The following is a 20,730-nucleotide window of genomic DNA, read 5'->3' on the forward strand; positions in this document are numbered from 1 at the left end:
TAACACCTTCAGACTTCAGAATTATCATCAAGGCACAAGAGAAATCGCTCCTGAACTGGAAAACCAAAGGCGATGGCTCAGCATGACGGGCTTGGTGCAAAAAGGACCATGTAAGCCTCATCCATTCCTTAAAATACGTTCATAGAATCACAGAATCTGTTGGGTTGGAAGAGACCTCCAAGATCATCAAGTCCAATCCTTAATCCAACCCCACTTTGATTACTGGATCATGTCCAGTCTCACCTTAAAAACCTCCAGGGTCGGAGAATCCACCCCCTCTCTGAGCAGGCCATTCCAATGCCTGAGCACTCTCTCTGTAAAGAATTTCTTCCTGTTATCCAACCTAAACCTCCCCTGGCAGAGCTTGAGCCTGTGCCCTTTTGTCCTACTGTTGGTTGCCTGAGAGAAGAGACCAATCCCCACCTGGCTACAACATCCTTTCAGGGAGTTTGTTCTTCCAGTCTATGCTGACCATCACAGGAGGCTTCTGTGGATCTAACTTGTGGATGCAGGTCCATGAGGCCCAGCAGATTTTAAGCATGGTTTTCCTGTTATATGGCCTGTTATCCCACAGGAGCTGCTGGAAAATGGGCAGCATGCACTGAGGAGCAGCTGTGGTTCTGGGACAGTTTTGTGCTGTGCTTCACTTTGGGATGTTTGTTCTTTCAGTCTTTGATCATTACAGGAGGCTTGTGTGGATTTTAACTCCTGGGTGAGGTATGTGAGGCCCTGTGAATATTAAGCTCGGATTTTTAACCTTTCCCCAGCGCAAATAATTTGGAAAAAGAAACCCCATCATTTTTCAGAGCTCTGCTCTTTCCAGGGATGTGGGAAATAAGTCTTGAAAATTCCGCAGTGGTGGGGCTGTGTGCTGGGATGTGCTGGCAAACACTAGAAGTGACATGTGGGAGGGGAATGAGATGGAACTTCAGACTGCCTTGCACCCTGGATTTAACCTTCCTCTTTCCTTCAGTCTTCTATACCTTTTGCAACCTGCATATAACCTTTGTTTGTATGTCCTGTTCTTAGGCCACTTCACTGGGAAGGGACTTAAAACATCTTCCAGCTCTGCTGCTGCTTCTGCCCTTGGAGGTCTTGGCCAAGTCACCTGTGTAAGTTCAGTGTCCACACTTGTAAAAGGGAGACAAAGACCCCCTTCTCAGTAAAGATCCTGGAGGTTGGTGAGGGGAGGTGACTTTTTCTTGCTAATGCAGCATTTAAGGGCTGGTTTCAAAGAGGAAGCCCCTTGTACTGGGGAGAGTTTCAGAGCAATTACCCAGGGCAGAGGCCTCAGAGAGGGAGCTGGAGGCACTGTCAGGTTCTGAGAGTAAGGCTTTCTCTGGTAGGTGAAGCTGGTGGGCACTGCCCTGACAGTAATGTTTGCAGAGAGACAAGAACAGCAGGAGAGATCCAAAGAAAAGAGGGCTCTGGAAAGGGAGATGATTTGAGAGGAAAGTGGGAAACAGAGAAACAGCAAAGCCTGGACACAAGGCCAGGCAGGGCAGGTACAAGCTCCACTGAGAAAAAAAAAATAACTGATTTACTCCCCCAGTATAAGGGCATTAGAGTGTTCTCAGGGATCCATCAGATGCCACAAGCCTTTGCAGTGATCACTGTGCTTGGTGGGGAGGCAGAGGAGGGGATGGGGCATCCCACATGACCAGAAACTTTGCCAGCTTGGTAGCCCCGAGCATCTCCTCTCCAAGGAGGTTTGTCCCAGGATGCCCACCCTGAAATAAAGAGCCTGCAGGAGGAAGGATGATCATCCTTTAAACAGGTCACCATTCCATAAAGCCCTTCTAAATGCAGCTGAGGAGTTTCTTTGTGTGCTCCAACATGGTGGTGTGGGAGTAAAAGCAAGGGCCCAGCACTTTGTGGGATCTAAGTGCTGAGCTTGGGGGAAGCAAAGAAAGCCCTACCATGGGGCTGAGCTGCAGGCACACCTGGGAGAGACTGAGTGCTGAAGGGGAGACAGGAATGGATGGGGGAAAGGTGATGGGGGAAGAATAAAGGGTGCCCAGTCCCACCTCAGAGGGACCTGTGAGGCATCACTGCGGCTCCTGGCAGTCCTGACCTGGGCACAGCATCCCAGGGCAAGGCTGCCCACGTGGCTGTGCATCTACAGGGAGCTGGGCATGGAGCACTGACTGACACTTCAATATTGGGTAAATATAAAAATGCTGGGTAAATAAAGTGTCTAAGTAGATCTTTGCAGATCTGGTGAACCACACCAGTGGAAAACTTTGCAGAGGAGCATTTTGCATTCCAAAGGCTCCATTTTTGCAGTGAGAGAGTGTTCCTTTGCAGAAGCATGTGGTGGTTCCCAGCAGCAATCAAGGCTGTGTGCTGCCAGCCCAGTGTGTCATCACACTGGTTTTCCCAATGGGGAAACCAAACATGCAGGGGCCATGGGTTGAGTCAGAGCTCGCAGAGCCACAGAGAGATGGGGATGAGAATCCCTGATCTGCTGACTCTCTGTCCCATGGTTTAACCACAAGTTCATGCCTTCTCCTCAGGAGATCTCGTGCTCCAAACTGCTGCTATTTGTGCATGATTTTTGAAGAAAACTGTTTTCAGAGAAAATAATGTGCTTGTTGGGCTGAAGCATCTTATAATAACTCTGTCCAGAAGGTGGATGGGAATGTGTGTGGGAGAAGGAGTATGAGGAGACAAATTTGGGTTTGGAGACGTCTGTGTGGCTATTTGGTGCAGTTGTGACCCTAAGAGGAAGGCCCATAGTACATCCAGCAGTTCCTGCTCCACACAGCAGTTACCCTACAGAGGCACAGGCCTGGGCTGTGCCATATGGACAACATGGCTGTCCATCCCCTGTCCTGTCGTTCCTATTCCTTGACACAGAGTAAACTTTGCTGGCTGACTATATTGGAGGCAGCTCCTGCTTGGCAGGTGATCACACCACCTGTGTGGTGATCACACCACCTGTGTGCCTTTATCTGCAAGTGAAGCACGTGCTTGCATGTGATCATCCTGTTGTTTGGCACTCAGGATGAGGAAGAGAGGTGATTTCCTCTAACAAAATCCTGCAAGAGCTATAAAGACCAAAGCAACAGCTACGTGACTGAGAGGCAGGACCTGTGCCCTGATCAGAGCTCCAGCTGATGTGCCACTGCAACTGAATGGATGTGAGATTTTCTGTTTATCCCCCTTTTCCTTCTATTTTAATAGCTTAGGAAAAGTGCCTTTCCCAGCAGGTCATGAGCCCTGGTGTGTTGTGATGTGAAGGAGGAGAGAGTAGGCTCAATGCTGAGCCCTGGGACTGGTTTTAGACATACCATGTTGTTACTAGACATGCATAACTTGGATCAGAATCCTGCCAAAGGATCATGAACTGGCTCTTCTCTGGGACAAGTGGATATTAAAATACCAGCTGTGGTTACAGAAGGCACAGGGCTGACACTACACTCCCATGGAAAATACAGAGGCAGGAGGAAGAATATCCTACCCATCTCCTGGATGCTCAGTGTGTCTCAGGCAAAAGTCTGCACTCACACACAGGGAGCCCTAAACATTTTGGACTGTACCTGCAGAGATCTGGCACTGCACATCTGGACAGTGGAGGCTTGTGGGAGCATTGCTGTGGTTTGGGAGTTCAGGCTCCTGAGATTAGAGCTGTGTATCTGCAGGGCAGTCACAGAGTGGGATCTCTCCATCTACACTGTCCTTCCCATCTGCCCTTGCCACACATCAGCCCTTACCTGTGAGCTGAAGTGGACAACTTGAAAAGCCTTTTGCTGCACTTGGCCACAGGGAGTCTGTCAGCTCATTTCATCCATCAAATAAGCATAAGGCTGGTAGTAATTGCTTCTTGTCTCTGCTGCACAGGGCTGCTTAAAAAACAGGGGCACAGCCATGAAATGTCATTGCTGAGGTATTTTCTGGGCAGAGAAACAAAAACTGCTTCCCAACAGCTTCCAGCTTCCCTCCCATAAGCAAGGAATGACTCACCTTTATGTACTTGCCATAGAGGCAGATGCAAACAACCTCAGTGTCTGTGGATGACTGTGCCCCTTTCCAGGATGATCATCTGGGGGATGCACTGGTGTTTCTTGGCCAGTAGTGTAGGCAACAGGATGGCCATCTCCTCCTTGGAGCAAGATGCAATTGAAATGAATCCCTTGAGGAACCCTCCTGGCCTCTGCTGAACTGTCACACAGATGGGTCTGGCTCACTGCACGAAGCAAAAGCTGCTTAATTAGAGCAGCAGCTCAATTTATTTGTTTTGGATCATCTTTATTAGCCATCACTTAAGCTTGTAATTAAGGGCAGGATAGGGACTGGAAAAAGGGTACCATCCTATGTGGATTGTCTTGTCCCTGTGCTGCAGCAGCTCTGGTCTGCTCAACACCTTCAGGGCTGTCTCCCCGCCTGTATGGGTAGCACTGCTGTCATCTGTGCTCCAAATGCTTGCTTTGTTCCAGGAAAAGCATGGTAGTGTCTTTACCCTGGGACACTTTTAATCGAGGTAGAACATCTGATGCCTCAAATGCTGTGTAGACACAGTAGGAGCAGCAGGTAAACCCTGCAGGGATGTTGCTGCCCATCTTTTAAAATAAATACCCAAGGAGGTTTGTAATTCCTCAGGAAGAGAACGCCAAAGTCCTTGCAGAGACCCTGGCAGGCAAAACAAAGGCCTGAGGAGTGAGACCTGAGGTTTATGTGGTACCCAAGGAAGCCCAGACCTTCTCAGGAGAAAATACTGCTCAGAAATGCAAAAATACATCACTGCTCTGATTCTGACTGGTTTTCTCATATGATTATAATGTTGTTCAGTGGAGACGTTGATGCTCAGGTGTTCCTTCTCAAGTGCCCAAGATGTTTTTATGACTGCCAGCCTGCCCTGAATCTCCTCCTCACAATCCCTGATCTTGGTTCCACTCTTGGGGCTGAAGGGCTGCTGTGACCAGCACCACACAGCCATTTTCCACCATGAGGCAATTTCTGCTCTGAGATTTAGTTTTCTTTCTTATGGCCTACATAGAATCTTAAAATTTGCTGACTTGGAAGGGACCCATTCAGGTCATCGAGTTCAACTCCTGGCCCTATGCAGGACATCGCCAAGAATTCCACCATGTGCCCGAGAGCGTTGCCCAAACCCTTCTTGAACTCAAACAGGCTTGGTGTTGTGACCACATGCAGCCTGAACCAGTACAAGCATTGGAGTGTAGCTTTAATGGTCTCTGTGTTTTGAACAGGGACTGAGAATCTTGGTCACATCACCATGACCTGCTGCTTGATGAGGACCCACCACAGCCATCAGCCCTGGGGCACAGGCTCTGCTCCCAGGAGGCTCACAGGTGACAGACAGGGATGTATCTCCATCCTAGCATCTTTGCAGGTGCCCTCCTGGTGGGAGGCAGGGCTGGACTTGGCTTTGAGAGCCGACAGCTCCAGTCAGTTGCTTCTGTGTGGTCCAGGAGGAAATTCCCCAAACTGGCATCCAGCCCCTGTAAAACCACAAGCAGCTCCTGTTTGCGGTGCAAGGGAATGTGTGTCAGCTGTCAGGGGCCGCTCTCAGGACAGGGGAGAAGGCTGGATGTTGTCCTTATGTGCATGTGAGTTGTGAGCTCCAGAGCAGTGTTCTTCCTTTATTCAAACATCTAAAGGAACAATAGGTTGGAGGTTTGGGAGGGGAGAAGAGGAGTTTGCTCCTCCTTTCTTGTGTATCAGGATCTCGCAGTGTTCTTGATCACTCGTGTTTGGTGGATGCTCCCACTGCCTCCACACTTGACTGCGAGGGTAAATCTGCAAGAGCAGCATGTGGGACCCCACGCAGGATTTTTAATGAGCCATGTCCAGGCTACACCAAAGGAGGCTATTTTTGTCGGTAGAGTCTTTGTTTGCAAACAACAGCCTCTCTAGGTAACCAAACAACAGAGCACAAGTGCCTATTTATTTGCATCTGTCTTGACTCACAATAGAGAAGGAAGGGGACCCATCTGTTCGGGCAAGGGAGACAAAAATATAGCAGAGAGAAGTTGATGAAATTCATAATACAGGCAGCCCAAAAAAAGAAGATCATGTTTCTGGAGATGTAGATAAATCTAGTGGTTATTCTTTGCCCAAAGTTCAAACCAAGTCATCTAACTGGGAGACTGATAAGAGACACAGGGACAAATAAATCATTCCTTCCTTGTTGACCTCATTTCTTGCCCACAGATAAAGCCTAAACATCTCTGGCTGAGCACAGTTCAGTAACTGCAGCCTTGTACTGACCCAACATTCATCCCACGACCTTCTTTGCACTGACTCATCACAGCATCTGCTGTCGTCACCTCCCCAGTGTCCTGGGGACCAGCTTGATCCCAAAAAAAGGACTGGTTCAAAGGCTACATTTTTAAATGCCTGTCCTGGGCTCCCAGATGATCCAACCCACGAAGAGAAAGCTGGCAGGTTTGTCACAGTCTTGCCTTTGCTTGTTAGAGTCAGCTGGAGAGTTTTACAGATCTGTTCTGAAGGTTGCTGGAGGCTGGTTATTTTGTTTTAAAGTAGGGGCAGCAGCAGACAGGCAGCCACGATTAAAAAGAGAAATTAAAAAAAAAGTCATTTTGGCTTTAAAGCCAGCTGACTGCTTTTGACAGGCTGAAGGATTTATGTCTGGATATTCCTGACCTGCAAGGCAAGGGGATGTGTTGTAGGAGCTGAGGATTTGAGCAGCTCCAGCAGACAGAGAGGAACCTCCACCTTCTTTAACAAAGGCCCTGTGCTGACTTGTGAGTGCCTTTGATCAGGCTTCAGGTACCCTGGCACGACCATATCCAGCCATTCCTTAAGCTTTCTTGGCCAAGGATGAGATCCAAAATCTGAGCTTTGTATTCCAGCACCAGACTTTCTTCTTTTACTCCTTTTCAAATCCCATGAGAGGGGAAAAAATTAAAAATCAGTGCTGTGCATGCCTTCACATTTGCTTTTCATAAAAGGCTTGGGATGAAGACAGATTTCACCCTAAGAGCATCCTGTTGGCAGGATAAGGTGCTGATATCTCAGGCTGCTCCCTTGGTGTCCCCCTAAGTAGTTTTTCTCAGGTTGAGAGGATGTTTCTCAGCATTTAGACAGAAATTGGCTGGTTTGGTGAACTTCTGACACATTTTGCAAAGGTACTCAATGTGCTGTAAAAGAACTGACTCAGATAAAGAAAAACAGCGTTTCCCAGCTAGAAGAGTCATAGAAGTGAAGAGCTCACAAGGGCTCAGTTGGTCACCCCTCATCCCAAGCTGTCTACAGAATCATCAGGGTTTATATTTGGATGATGTTCTCCCAGACTGAGTCATATTTCCTGCTCAAGAACTGCTCTGAAAGGCTGGTCTTGCAGGAAGGGTCCACATTTCTCTGAGTCATACAATGGGCAGGAGTCACCCTTTCTGTTGCATTTGAGTGGACTTGGATTACCAAGTGCATATGAAAATTAGAGCTGAGTAAACAAATATTGATCTGCTCAACCTCAGGTCACAGCTGAAAACAGTGTTCTGAAGGAGTATATTGAAGGGGCAGGATCCCATCAGATGGTATAAACACAAGGTGAAATTCAATCCTGCTCCAGGGAGTTTGCAACCCCAGTACAATCAATAGGAGCATCTGAAAATGCTGGTCTACTTTGGATTACAAAATCCAGTGTCTCTGAGTGGTTCCTCCTCTAGTAGCTCTGGCAGAAAATTATTAATAAACAGTCCAGATCTGCTGAAAAGAGGAGGGGGGAGTGATGGTGAAATAACTGTATTTTGGGGGCACATGGGGCTAGAAGTGGACCAGGATGGGAGGAGAGGGAAAAGCAGGGCAGTGGGGCAGACCTCCTTGAGGTGATTAATGCTGACCTACTCACCCTCACCATCCAGGGGATGAATGTTCACTTTGCACTGCTGAATGTGTGGTGTGGTAATTTTCCAGGTGCTTGGCCATTTGACTTGAGGGTTTTTTTTAAACATGCTGGATGAGATGTGATGTCTTGTGAGTGCTGGAGTGGAGGCAGCAGAGTGGATTTTTCCCACTATGGTGAATTAAGTAGGACACGCTGCCTTCCCAAGCAGAGTGTCTGACCTTCCTGTGTCTCTGTGGGGTCACAGTTTATTTGTTAACACCTTGCAGAGAAAAGCCAGGGCCGGCTGGTCTTTCCTCCACAGTCTGAATTTTCCTTCAAAATCCAAACTGGCTGAATTTTCCTACAAAATCTACACTGTGATTTTGGAGAAAAATCCAGACTATTGAGGTCAGTGTATTCAGACCCATGAGGTTGGCTCATTGCAGACCTGATCCCTGACCAGCAAAATCTCTGGGATCACTCAGAAAATTGCTGTTATTTTTCCCAATCATAGAATGGTTTGGGTTGGAAGGGACCTTAAAGATCATCCAGTTCCAGCAAACTGTCTAGTTGGTTTTCCCTGCTTGCTCTTCACCAGGAGAGAAGGACAGGAGCAACCATCCATCAAGGCACATTGTCACCAGCCTGGCAGACAGCAAGGACCAAGTGTGGAAAGGACAAGCTCTCACAAGTCCACATTTTTCTGTGGCCTTGCCCTGGTTCCTGTTTCATGGGGCAGGAGCCTGGCCTCGACCCAAGGCCCACCCCAGCGGAGCAGGACACGGCAGCTTGAAAGGGGCTGTGGGGGAAGAACAGCTGAGAGCTACAACCATCCCAGCGTGTGTATAAATAGAGACAGAGCTGTTATCCTGATGAAATGAGACCAGATGTTTCTCCCAAATCCCTCTTCTCTGTTAGTGAAAACTATAGTTTAGTTAGAGCAGGGCAAAGCGGGCAGCAAAGTATTCCAGCACTACTCATGCTGGGAAGTCAAAGGGGAAAAGTGCCTCACTGGGGCAGGGGGAACCGTGCCCTGTGATGCTGCAGGGGTGGATCAGGCATGGTTGGAGGGGGTGCAAACTGAAAGAGCCCTCACTGCCTTTGTTCTGTTTTGCTGCTTCCTATCGCAGTGTTACCGGGCTGAGTTTAAGCCCGTGCTGCGACCGCTTTTGTGAGGTAGAAATTCAGTGTCAGCACATGTATCCTGGAGGCAGTTGGCACGAGATGAAGGAGGGATGGCAGCAGCAGTTAAAACTGGGCCTTGGCTCTTTAATATTTAACTTTCCCCAGTGCTAGGGTTTTTTTTTAATCAGTTTGTGCATTATCTGCCATCCCTGTTCAAAGAGGGTTTTAGCGCAGAGATTTCAGTGCTTAATCCCAGGGCAGGAAAAGCGGAAGAGTCTCTCTGAAGGTTCCAGGGCTCAATCTGGCCTCAATTACACCAGCCTAAAGCAGCAAAGAGTGGCCACGATGGACTTGGCTGTGACTGCATCGGGCTGGAGGTAACAAAATTAGGGGGCAGTCCTGTATCTGTCCAGGAGGCAACTCTGGTCCCTGAGGCTCCATCCATAGGGAGTTCCCAGGAGGATATATAAGCATTGCCAGGCTGGCTCAGAATAAATGTCCACCTTGGGCAACAACCAGTGCCTGGCCATGGCCAGCTGCAGATGCTTAGGGAGGGATATCGGAAGAGGGAGAGTATAAAGTGATCCTTCCTGTGGCATATCCTCCTGGCTCCTGGTAATCAGCAGTGGAGGGACTTCCTAAGCCGGAGGTTGCATGAATTTGTGTAATCCCTTTTGTGTGTGGTTTTTTTTCATTCATTTATACTTTTGGCCTCCACGACATCCTGTGGCAATAAGTTCCACAATGTAATTATGTGTTGTGTGAAAAAGTGCTTCCTTTTGTTCACTTTAGACCCACCTCCTGAACATTTCTTTTCATGATTTTTCACTCTTGTATTGTGAAGAAAAGGGAAGAAGAATTCCAGGTCCATACCAGACCTCTCTTGACCTCTTCAGACTTCTCTGTCTTTGTTCGCCCCGAGGTTTTGTTCTTCCACATTGGAGTCTCCTTGTTTTTCTAGTCTTTCCTCCTCATATGGTATGTATCCAGTCACTTCCACTGTCCTTACTGCCCTCCTCCATGTCTCTTCTGATTTTATTATTGCCTTTTTTTGAGATAAGATCACTGAACTGAGACTTGATCGCTCCTGAAGACATGAATTCGTTCTTCTGGAAGAAGGTCAGCTGAAAAGCTTTTTTTTCCTCAAGTCACACTGGTGTAGTTTGATTTCTTCTAAAACCCATACAGTCTTGGGCTTAATGGAAATACATATGCAGCTCTCTTCTAGCTCTTGGATTTAACCTATTCTGGACAAACCTCCAGCCCCAATTTAACTAGAGACTGTGAGTCAACGTGACAACCACGAGTAGATCAACTAATGGGTCTCATTTACATGAAGGGAATTTCATGCATGTGCTTATATTACTGCTCATTTATTCCTGCACAAATCCCCTGTGCACTAATGGTGGAGAAGACCCCCAGCCAGAACAGCTGAGCTGGTGACCATGAAACTCAGGAGTCTCTAATTTCCAGGACATCTTTATTTATAAAATATGTCTATTTTTGCTCCTGTCATGCCTGCAAAACCAGCCTTTCTATTTTAGTCATCCCTGCTCTTTATTATTGTTTGTGTGGCCCCAAACCCCACAAATGGAGCAGGAGAATGGATTTTGTCTCCTGCTCCTGTGTGAACTTCAGAAACCACACTAGCTGGTCCTTCCAGACCTTGCTGTTAGGATGGCTTGATCATACTTGCAGATACAGCCAGTCCTCACTTGTGATGGGAACCACTTGCTGGTTTCTTGCACTGCTCCTGAACAAATGTCGTCTCAGGACTGTGCAGCAGCTTTTTAAAACTCCACTTTTGGCAGCAGCTTAGCAGCCACATCCTTCCCTCACAACACGCCAGCTCCTATCCTGCTTCTCAAAGCAGCTTCATCCCCCTTTCCCACCGTGTGCCTTGGGTGAGTTTCCCACAGCAGGGAGAGAGCCCAGACTCGTGTAAAGGATGGAGGAGTCTCTGGGGGGCTGGTGGCAAGAAGGGGGCTCTGGGGAGAGCAGGACAGGAAAACCTTGAGGAGTTTATCATATTGTGGCCCCTAAATGATAAACTGAAAGAATATGTACGTGGTTATGCTATCAGCAGCAGTGGGAATGAGCAGGGGTGGAGAGGAGGTAGGAGGGAAAAATTGCTTTTCCTACTGCTTTATGGTATTATTATGGCAACTTATGCAGATGTCTGCTCTGGAAGGAGTATCCTGCACTCCCTCAGCTCCCAGAACTTTGGAAACCACGATGCAGAATGTGTTTTAGGGTGAGAAAGAGCAAAGAGAAGTTACTGGGTGTGCTGCTCCTGTGCAGAATCATTCCTGTCACAGAGGTGGAGGGACAAATCCTCACCAGATTTCATCCTGGTGTAACTCTTCTTGGTTATAGGGGTAATTTTAAAATCCTTAGGAAAGAAATCCTTTCCCAAAGGATTGAGTCTGACACCATCAAGCCCACAGGACCTCTTTCCCCAGATTCTGTCTCTCACCTCCTTCAACCTCAGGAAGTGCTGAACTCACCGGTCTGTTTCAAATAAAACAAATAGAGGGATAAAAGTCCAAGAGCTGAATAAATCCCTGCAGGAATAATGAAAATTGGCAGCAAGGTAAAGCAGAGAGCTCCTACAAGCCTCTGCACTGAGGGTGTCCACCCTCTGCTGGATACCAGGTGTGAATCTGTAGGAAGCTGCACTACACCTGTTTTGCCAATCATGAAAGAACCAAACATTTGGAAGGAGGTTTTTCCATTTTCCAGTTCAGCTTGGAAATTGCAGCAGGATGTGTATTCCCACCATACAATGGAAAAACTGTGATGTGAACTCATGTCTTTTCCCTCCCAGCCGGGTAGAGAACGACCCAATTGTAGGGCAAGATTCAGGTCAAGCTCTCAGCCAAGCATGAGACAGAAACCCACAGGAAACAAGGTTTCATCAATTAATCATAGGGCTGGCAGGACTCTTCCTCTCCACTGAAATAGTTAATGCACCTTCCATCATGGTCACAACTATACTGGTGTGAGGTGCTCCAACCCAGCTGGATCAGGAGGGCATCACTTGCTGTCACTTTGCAAGCCCTCAGCTCCCAGAGGAGCTCTTGGGAACTCCTCAGACAAACATTCAGGCAGCTGATCTGGACTTGCCAAGCTGCAGAGCTCAGAGAGTCACAGCCCTTCCTGAGGGAAGCTACTGCTCTTCAGCTGTCCGAAGCCTCTTATTCTGCTCTAGTGCAAAATAAAGCAAGATGGCACAAGCACGGTTAGAAGGGGTGGGAGCTGTACCTGTTTTAAAGCAGCTTTATGGCAGCGTTACTGCCACAGGTCCACACTAATTCCACTGCTGTTTCAATAAAGGAAAAATTAGTGCCTTTATACTAAGAGACGAGCCCCTGGACACAGCCTGTGCTAAGGGGAATAATCAGGGTGAACCTACCCAGTTTATATGGATCATGAACAGGTATGGACTCAGTCCCAGAAATCACTGGGGTGGAGCCCGAAGCAAGCTGAGCCCCTTGGCCCATCTTCCCTGAAAATTCCAGTCACCATGTCGTGATTTAAAGACATTGTGGGATGCGTGCTTCACTCACAGCTGTTTTGTTACAGATTTTTAAAGAACATGTACCTTAAGCACTGGGGACCTCACCAAAATAAAAAAGGGAAATAGAAAACTATACCGTGGTGTACTCGTGGTGGCTGGTAAAGAGGCATTCAGGGCAAAACAGCCCGCAAAACCCCTAAAACTAATGGATTTATTCAAGCCAGTCGTTCTCCTTTCCCTGCAGCACATCTCCTGATGTACCTGAAAGAAAGACTGTGCCAAGTGCATGAAAGATTTATCAGTCTCGCTCAGACGTGCTCCGCAGCCAGCGCCGACAAAGCCCAGCTCAGTGAATGCACCTCCCTCCCGTTCCCGGGAGTTATCCAGGGAAGGGGCCGTGCCGCCCGCGTGCCCCTGTGCCCCAGCGGCATCATCCCGCTTTGTACTTCTTTGGGATGGCTCTCCCGAGCCGCCACTCCCCTTCCCACCGCTTTCCCGGCCGCGCTGAGCGGAGGCACCGCCCGGGGCCCGTTCTGCGCCCCTTAGGGGTGGCCGGGTCGGGGAGGGCGGGGCAGGGGATTGCACTGACGGGGATCCGGCCCGGCTCACCCTGCCGCCTCCCCGCGCTGGTCGGGGCGGGAATACCGGGGCAGGGATAGCAATGATGGGGATCCGGCTCACCCCGCCACCTCCCCGCGCTGTCCCCGGGGCGGGGATGGCGGAGCAGGGATAGCACTAATGGGGAGCCGGCCCGGCTTAGCCCCGCCGCCTCCCCGCGCTGGTCGGGGCGGGAATAGCAGGGCAGGGATAGCAATGATGGGGATCCGGCTCACCCCACCGCCTCCCCGCGCTGGCCGGGGCGGGGATGGCAGGGCAGGGATAGCACTGATGGGGAGAGGGTCCGTCTCAGCCCCCCCGACTCCCCGCGCTACCCCCTGGGCGGGGATGGAGGAGCAGGGGATAGCGCTGATGGGGATCCGGCTCGGCTCATCCCGCCGCCTCCCCGCGCTGCCCCGGGGCGGGGATGGCGGAGCACGGGATAGCGCTGATGGGGATCCGACTCGGCTCATCCCGCCGCCTCCCCGCGCTGGCCGGGGCAGGAATGGCACTGATGGGTTCCGGCTCAACCCCACCACGTCCCCGCGCTGGCCGGGGCGGGGATGGCAGAGCAGGGCACAGCACTGAAGGGAGCCGGCTCAGCCCCGCCGCCTCCCCGCGCTGGCCGGGGCAGGGATGGCGGAGCAGGGTATAACACTGACGGGAGCCCGCTCAGCCCCACCGCCTCCCCGCGCTGTCCGGGGCGGGGATGGTGGAGCAGGGTATAACACTGACGGGAGTCCGCTCAGCCCCACCGCCTCCCCGCGCTGTCCGGGGCGGGCCGGGCGCGGCTCCGCCCACAGTGACGCGGGGGGCGGGCCGGAGGGATGGAGCCGCACTGAGGCGAAGGCGGCCGCGGCGCAGCGCGGGCGGCGGCTCCTCGTCCCCTCCGCAGCCAGCATGGAGGCGGCCCCGGCAGCGGCGGGCGAGCCGGCGGCGTGGGCGGCTGAGCCCTCGGCGGAGCCCGAGCCCGGCGCGGAGGAGCTGGAGACGGGCGGAGCGCTGGACCGCGTCCTGCGGGAGTCGGTGTGCCAGCAGCAGGGCTGGGTCCGCGTCTACGGTGAGGGGCGCCGGGGCGGGGAGCGGCGGAAAACTTCTCGGCCCCAACTTCTTTCTTCCCTCGTTTGCTCCCTGCTGCCCAAGCTCCCGAGGCTCCCGAGCCTCCCCACCCCGCTCCCGGAGCCCCCGGGCCAGCCCACCCCGCGGGGTGCGGGATGCTCCGCTGTTGGGATCCGCGTCCCAGCCTTTGTGTGCCCGGAGCCCCGCGATGCGGGTGCCGGCGGGGCTGAGCGCTCCCGGCTCTAATTAGTGTTAATGAGGTACGAAAGGCCTGGGAGGTGCTGGTACGGTGGGTCCCGTCGCCCCAGACTTACTGGTCTGTGTTGAATTGGCACGTTTGTTATTCATAAAAAGGATGTTAAAAGCTTTCGCAGTGCAGGACGCGGGGTTGTTTCCCCTTCTTTGTCAAACTCTCCCTGGTATGTAACCTTTTAAAATTAACTTGATTTATGTGGCCTGGCCTCTGGTTTGTTTAGGCTCCCAGCTGAAGTGCAGTGGGACTTAATCTCTCCATCAGCACCTAAATAGTGAAAATTCTGTTTTATCTTTTCCTTGTCTCTCCCTCTTGTTTGTCTTGGTAATTTAACGATAATTACTCCCAGGTTTCAGAGTGAAGAGCTCTGCTGGCACTATCTTGTTTTCCCTCCTGTAACAAATTTGATGGTCGAGCCTTGAAAAGGCACCCGGTGTGTTGAGTGCACGTGTTACCTTTGTCTAATATTAGTGTTGTTGCCCCATCCCTGCAAGTGTCCAAGGCCAGGCTGGACAGGGCTTGGAGCAACCTGGGCTGGTGGAAGGTGTCCCTGCCCATGGCAGGGGGGTTGGAATGAGATGACCTTTAAAGTCCCTTCCAACTCAAACCATTCTGTGTTTCCATGATTATGGAGAACCACTCCATAGAAAAGTGTAAGACTACTTTTTATTGATACTTTTTAACACCCTGTCAGGCTCGTGGTTGTCCCCGTGGTCTTTCTCTTCTGCCCTGAATCCCAGTGAGATTCCCCAGGTTTTCCCTGGCCTGTAAAACTAGAAGCAAATGCTCTCTGTTACCCGTGTCATTGATCTGTTACTGGTTGCATTATTCCTGAAACACAAAGATGACATAAATAAGTTATCTGCAAGAACTCTGCTGTGTTTCTTGCCTGATGACAGGTAATTATTGTGAGTACCACCAGCCTGAGCCTTTGCACTATCAAATGAGGAAGATTAGGCTGCAGGTTTTCTGGAGAGCATGGTCTGTTCAAAGACTATTGTGTTTATTTTGGAAGCTTGAAAAGCTGGTGCAGTGGGGCAGGGTTGTCTGTCTGCTTTCTGTCTGGTGCATCAATGAGCAGAGTTATACTTAGCACAGTTAATTGTGATAGAAGTTTAGGATTTTTAGTAGTTTCCACCGTCTCTAGCTTGCTGCTTCTTGCCTGGCTTGCTTTTGTTAATCCCAGCCTAAAGCTGAGACTATAAAATGCAGCTTTCTACAAATGTACCTCTCTGCTGTTGTCATGGGGAGCTCCAAAGAAAGCAGATCGCCCTCGGGTTGTTTGTTTGTTGAAAACACTTTCTAAAGGTAAAATGAGAGTGTACTTAAGAAGAGGATGTCTGGCACCAGCCTATCTGATTGTTACCCAAGGTTGTATCTTCCATGAGTGGAAGCAGGAATGTGGTTTCTAAATTAGCCACAGCGAGGAACGTTGCTTGTTGATAAAGTCATATGTTGTGATGGGTTTGTAGTCTGACACTAACGTGCAGATAAATGGGAAAAAATGCCCTGTGACAGGGCCCAACTAGCTCACAGGCTATAAAAATCAGGGTAGACTTCAAGCATGTAAAAATACATCTCGTAGCCCAAGGACAGTAACTAGTTATTCCTAGTCTGTGTTTAAAAACAGCTCATTATCCCTCTCCCTCATAAAGAATCCGATGTGGTGGTGTCTTCTCTTCTTCCCTAAGAAATTGCAATAGGATTAGCTACTATTTGTTTGTTTCCTCCTGCTTATTAGCCTTTTTTTCTTGCATGAGCACATCTGGAGAAGTTTGCGGACAATGAATCAAGCTGAAACTGTGCCATGTTTGTGCACAGCTAAATATGGGTTACAAACCCATGAGTGACAAGTGTTATTCATAGGATTAAAAGTAAAGCCTTGCACAGTTGTTTGAGGAACCACAGCAGCATAGCGAAAGAAAACAGGAGCAGAAAGCTTAGCCTTATTGTCTGTATTGTCTGATAAACAATGGGAACACTAACACTAATTATTTCACCATGAATGGCTGGGGGAGGGAAGGAATATCGAGCACATGAAAAGTGGAGGAGCATTTTCTAGCACGGCCAGAAATGAAGCTTTTGGTGTCATCACATTTCTTTTCCACTTGTCTTTATGAACGTGGACCACTGTGTTGGGGAGTTGTTCCAAATGAAAGGTGACCATCTGAAAAGTAGCCCAAGTAGTGAAAACATGTATTTTAAAGAAAAAGAGTTCAACAGCCACTTAAGGACAGACAGCTGTTTATTTCTGTGCATCTCTGCTGGGCAGTGGTGTGCCATCCACTTTGTGTCTGTCCAGGGAGGTAATTACTGGCATGAGGGGAGCTGCTCTGGTTGCAGAGCCTGTAAAACTTCGTCTGTAAGCGCAGAGAAAAGAATTCAGCAGTAAAGTCCTGTCATTACTGGTCTCTGTGGCTTGCCAGCAGTATGACAGTGATGTGAATACAGTAGGACTTTACAATGTCTGGGATGTGATTTCAGCGTGACACTGAGGTCTTGTCTGACTTCACTATGAGATCTAAATCACAGTCTGGCTATTTTTGCATTTCCTGCCTTAGCTGCACTAGTTCCAAGGGTGGCTGTTTCATTCTGCATTCTGGAGGTTCGGCAGCTTCTGCTTTAGTGAATTAGCCACGACATTATCATGGAAATACAGTTTTCTTACTGAAGGACAGAGTTTGAAACACAATTAGTCTCCTCTAACCTGATGTTTGAATAGTGGACAGGAGCAGCAGATTTGCTTGTTGGAGTGATAGGTTTAATTGCTCGTAAAACACAAATCACGTGGGTGCTGTTAGATGATGTTTCCATGAACTGGGTTTGACACACAAGTAATGTTTCTGTAAAATATGTATCGACATGTGTTCTGGGTGACAGCTTCCATTCAGACTCGTGGCATCTGTGTAAGGGGGAGGAGGGAAGAGGTCTCTTGCCTGAATTAACGGTATGAATTTTTTTCCTCTGTACAAGAGACTTTTGAAAGCATCCACTTGTGTTTTAAAGTCTTTTTCTCTGCTCTTTGAAACAGGTTTTGGAAGGAGGAGGCAGAGGAATAACTGAATTCACAGCATTTTCAGGGCTAACTGTGAAAACAGAGTAATTACGTTGCCTGGTGTGGCTGACTGAACATCCATGGATTTTGTAGGAATGAATTCTAAAGCCAGCATCAGAGCATTGGTGTTAAATGTTGCATGTGATGGGGGCAGAATCGGTTTTTGCCTGACTTACAGTCAAACTTCTGCAACAGTGGCTGTCAGATTCGTTCTTAATGTGCCTGTTCTAAGCTCACTACAAACCCTCCTGTGCTAAAATTGTAGAAGAGTTGCTGAAACATCACAGGGAAGGGTCTGTTCTTGAATGCTCATCCTGTGAAGAGACATTATTGCTCTGGGGCTTTATCTGGGCTAGGAAATGTCCTTCTCTTTTAGCAGAGGTGCTAAAAGATGATGGTAGTTGTACAAACTCGGGTGCAGATCAGATATGGACATTTTCATCACCTTGTCCTCTAATCCTGAGGGCAGTCTGGAGACATTCCTCGCTGCCGGAATGAACCTCCTCACCCCCCTTTCTCCTGGCAGAAAGAGAAGGCTCTTCAAACACAGGCTAGAAGGGCTCCATGGCTTTTCATGGATATTGATCTGCAGACAGAGCTTTGCTGGCTCTGACTCCAGAAAAAGCCCTAGACCCCGTGCAACCAGATGGAAACATCTCTTGGCTGCTTCAAACCTCAGTTCCAGGCTTTTAAGTATTGGCACTCAGAAAATACCAGGCTCAGTAATGCATGGAGTGTCATATGGAGACTACAAAACAGCTGTGGCTCAGGGACTGAGCAGAGGCATCTCCTAATCATGTGGAATTCAGTTCAAACCCCCAGTTTCTGTGAGTTAGCCATTCCAGCAAAGCCTTGCTCAACTCTTAGAAATCAATGACTCTGACTGTTCTTGAGGGTTTCTGGTTCTTTACAGCTATGGCTTTGTAGGTAGCTTGATACCTACCTTTTTTTTCTTCTTCTTTTCTTCAATTTCTGGCAGTTGTATCTAAAAGCTCAAAGATTATCCATTTCCAAACAAACCTCTCTTTGGATGAGCACCAACAAGCTTTGGTAACCAGGAGCATCTTGTCGTTGTCAGCACATCCTCTCCTCCCAGCCCTGCTCGTTCTGCTGGCTGGCGTTTTCCGAGAAGTCCATGCGGGAATGTTGAGTGTGGGTCCCCACCCTCCCTCCCAGGGTCCCTCCTGCCCCCCGGCTGCCACCTGAGCCCGTGGAGGTCCCACCAGGTGGCGGCATCTCCATTGCGGTGGTGCCGGACCTGCGGGGACGCTGAGGATGCCCGAAACACTCTGGGATATCGTGTCCTCTCCACTTCCAAACCTTATTGCTCGTCCCCGGGAGCGCAGTCACAAAGTAATCTGTAGGCTGTGTAACAGTGGGGAAGTGGGAACAGTGGATTTAATGTAAAAAAGCCCCTGGTGAGTGAGGTGACCTGACAGGTGAGATGGCTGTTACAGAGGGTTTTCCCCTCCTTGAGGTGTGTGCAGATAGTCAGCTGGGCTGGGGTTTGTGTGCTGCTGCATTTCAAGGTGTGTGGAGCTGCAATTCCTTGCAGGAGAACATGTGCTTTAGGAAAGACTTTGCTGCATCTTTATCAGTTCAGAAAAGATACTGAGGAGCTGGAGCGGGTCCAGAGAAGAGCAGCGAGGCTGGAGAAGGGACTGGAGCACAAGTGCTGTGGGGAGAGGCTGAGGGAGCTGGGGGTGTTTAGCCTGGAGAAGAGGAGGCTCAGAGGTGACCTCAGCACTGTCTAGAACTGCCTGAAGGGAAGTTCTGGCCAGGTGGGGGTTGGTCTCTTCTCCCAGGCACTCAGCAATAGGACAAGGGGGCACGATGGGCTCAAGCTCTGCCAGGGGAAATTGAAGTTGGAGAGCAGAAAACAATTCTTTGCAGAGAGAGTGCTCAGGCATTGGAATGGGGTGCCCAGAGAGGGGGTGGATTCCCCATCCCTGGAGGTTTTTCAACTGAGCTTGGCCGTGGCCCTGAGTGCCATGATCTGGAAAAGGGACTGGAGTTGGACCAAGGGTTGGACTTGATGATCTCGGAGATCTTTTCCAACCCAATCGATTTTATGATCTCCTGTTGAGACCCTTGGAAGGCTGGAGATCTGCACGGCGTGTCTGTGCAGCCAGTTGTGTGTTGGACAGCAGAGAAGGTCAGTGTTCACGAGTGATTCTTTCCCTTCTGATCAATAGGATTATTTTTAACTCGCCCAGAAAGGTGGTGCAATAGCAGGCTTGCAAGACAGACCTTGTTGGGCCAGGAAATGTCATTTCCTGTGTATTTGGACAATGCCTGCTGTGGTGATATCTGACCTTATCGTGGCCTTCAGGTACCGTATTAAGGACAAATGCAAAATACCAAAGGCATAAAGCCATTGTTCATTTTGCTGAGTTGATAAGTAACAATGATTTCTAGTTGGAGCCCCACTGGAAAAGGCAGAGTTTAATCAAAAACAAGGTTTTTAAGTGACTGCAGTTGCTACAGATGAAAAACAGCCCAATGTGCTGTGGGCAGAGATGCTGCTTTCCCTTGCCAGTCAGCAGCAGGGAATATCAAAAGATGTGAATGAAGTTGCTCTTACAGGTGATTTTCTCGTGCCTGCTCTATGACAGCTCCTCTGACAGCCCCTTTGGGCTCCAGGGAATTGTTACAAGCACACAGGGGGTGAGTTATGGGCCCTCTGTGCCAGAGCAGCTATTGAATCTCTGCTCATTTTCTTGTGCACTGGCAGTGGTGATTTGGAGTGCAGCTCAGGGCAAGATATGCCCTGTTTTCTTTTTGATTACTTTGCTTCCAAATTTTACTGCAAAATTAGTGCTCTGATGTTAAAACTATTTGCCCTTCCTTTCTTTAAGGAACGCTGATCTTAATTTATGCACAAATGGACTTGAAAATTTTTTTTAGGAGTTTTAAGCTGGACTCTTTCAGCTGGTTGTGTTGTGGCAAATGTTGCCTAGGTTACTAATTTATTAAGTCACTTAAATATTTGGAGGCATCAACAATAGTAGAGTGTGCTGAGGAAAATGAGGATGACATTATTTTAAAACACAGGTTTCCTGACTCCTGTATTTCAGTCACACGATTTATCTCTGGTTGAATATTTTCATGTGGTGCTGCTTCCTATTTTTAAACAATAGGGGAAAAAAAAAAGGAAGATAAAAAGAGCATAACTGTGACCTGTTGACTTATTGTGAGATCATGAATTCCTTTTAACTGGTATTTATAGATTTTTATAAAAAATAGCTGAGATTTCAGCGTTTTCTGCAGTATGTGCCTTTTTAGCCTCAGGGTCAGAAGTTAAGCTC

The 20,730-nt window shown here is 49.0% G+C and overlaps 1 protein-coding gene across 2 annotated transcripts in view; it reads left to right on the plus strand.

Moving 5' to 3' along the window:
- The first annotated feature begins 13,889 nt into the window (after positions 1 to 13,889).
- The window catches only part of RASAL2 (RAS protein activator like 2), a 179,966-nt gene continuing 173,125 nt past the window's right edge, over positions 13,890 to 20,730 (plus strand). For both annotated transcript variants that reach the window (XM_071564738.1, XM_071564739.1), the window contains exon 1: positions 13,890 to 14,115. In XM_071564738.1, the coding sequence (XP_071420839.1) occupies positions 13,956 to 14,115 (160 nt within the window). In that variant the 5' untranslated portion in view covers positions 13,890 to 13,955. The remainder of the gene's footprint in view (positions 14,116 to 20,730) is intronic.

Source organism: Pithys albifrons, chromosome 10, assembly GCF_047495875.1.
Source record: "Pithys albifrons albifrons isolate INPA30051 chromosome 10, PitAlb_v1, whole genome shotgun sequence".
Lineage (NCBI taxonomy): Eukaryota > Metazoa > Chordata > Aves > Passeriformes > Thamnophilidae > Pithys > Pithys albifrons.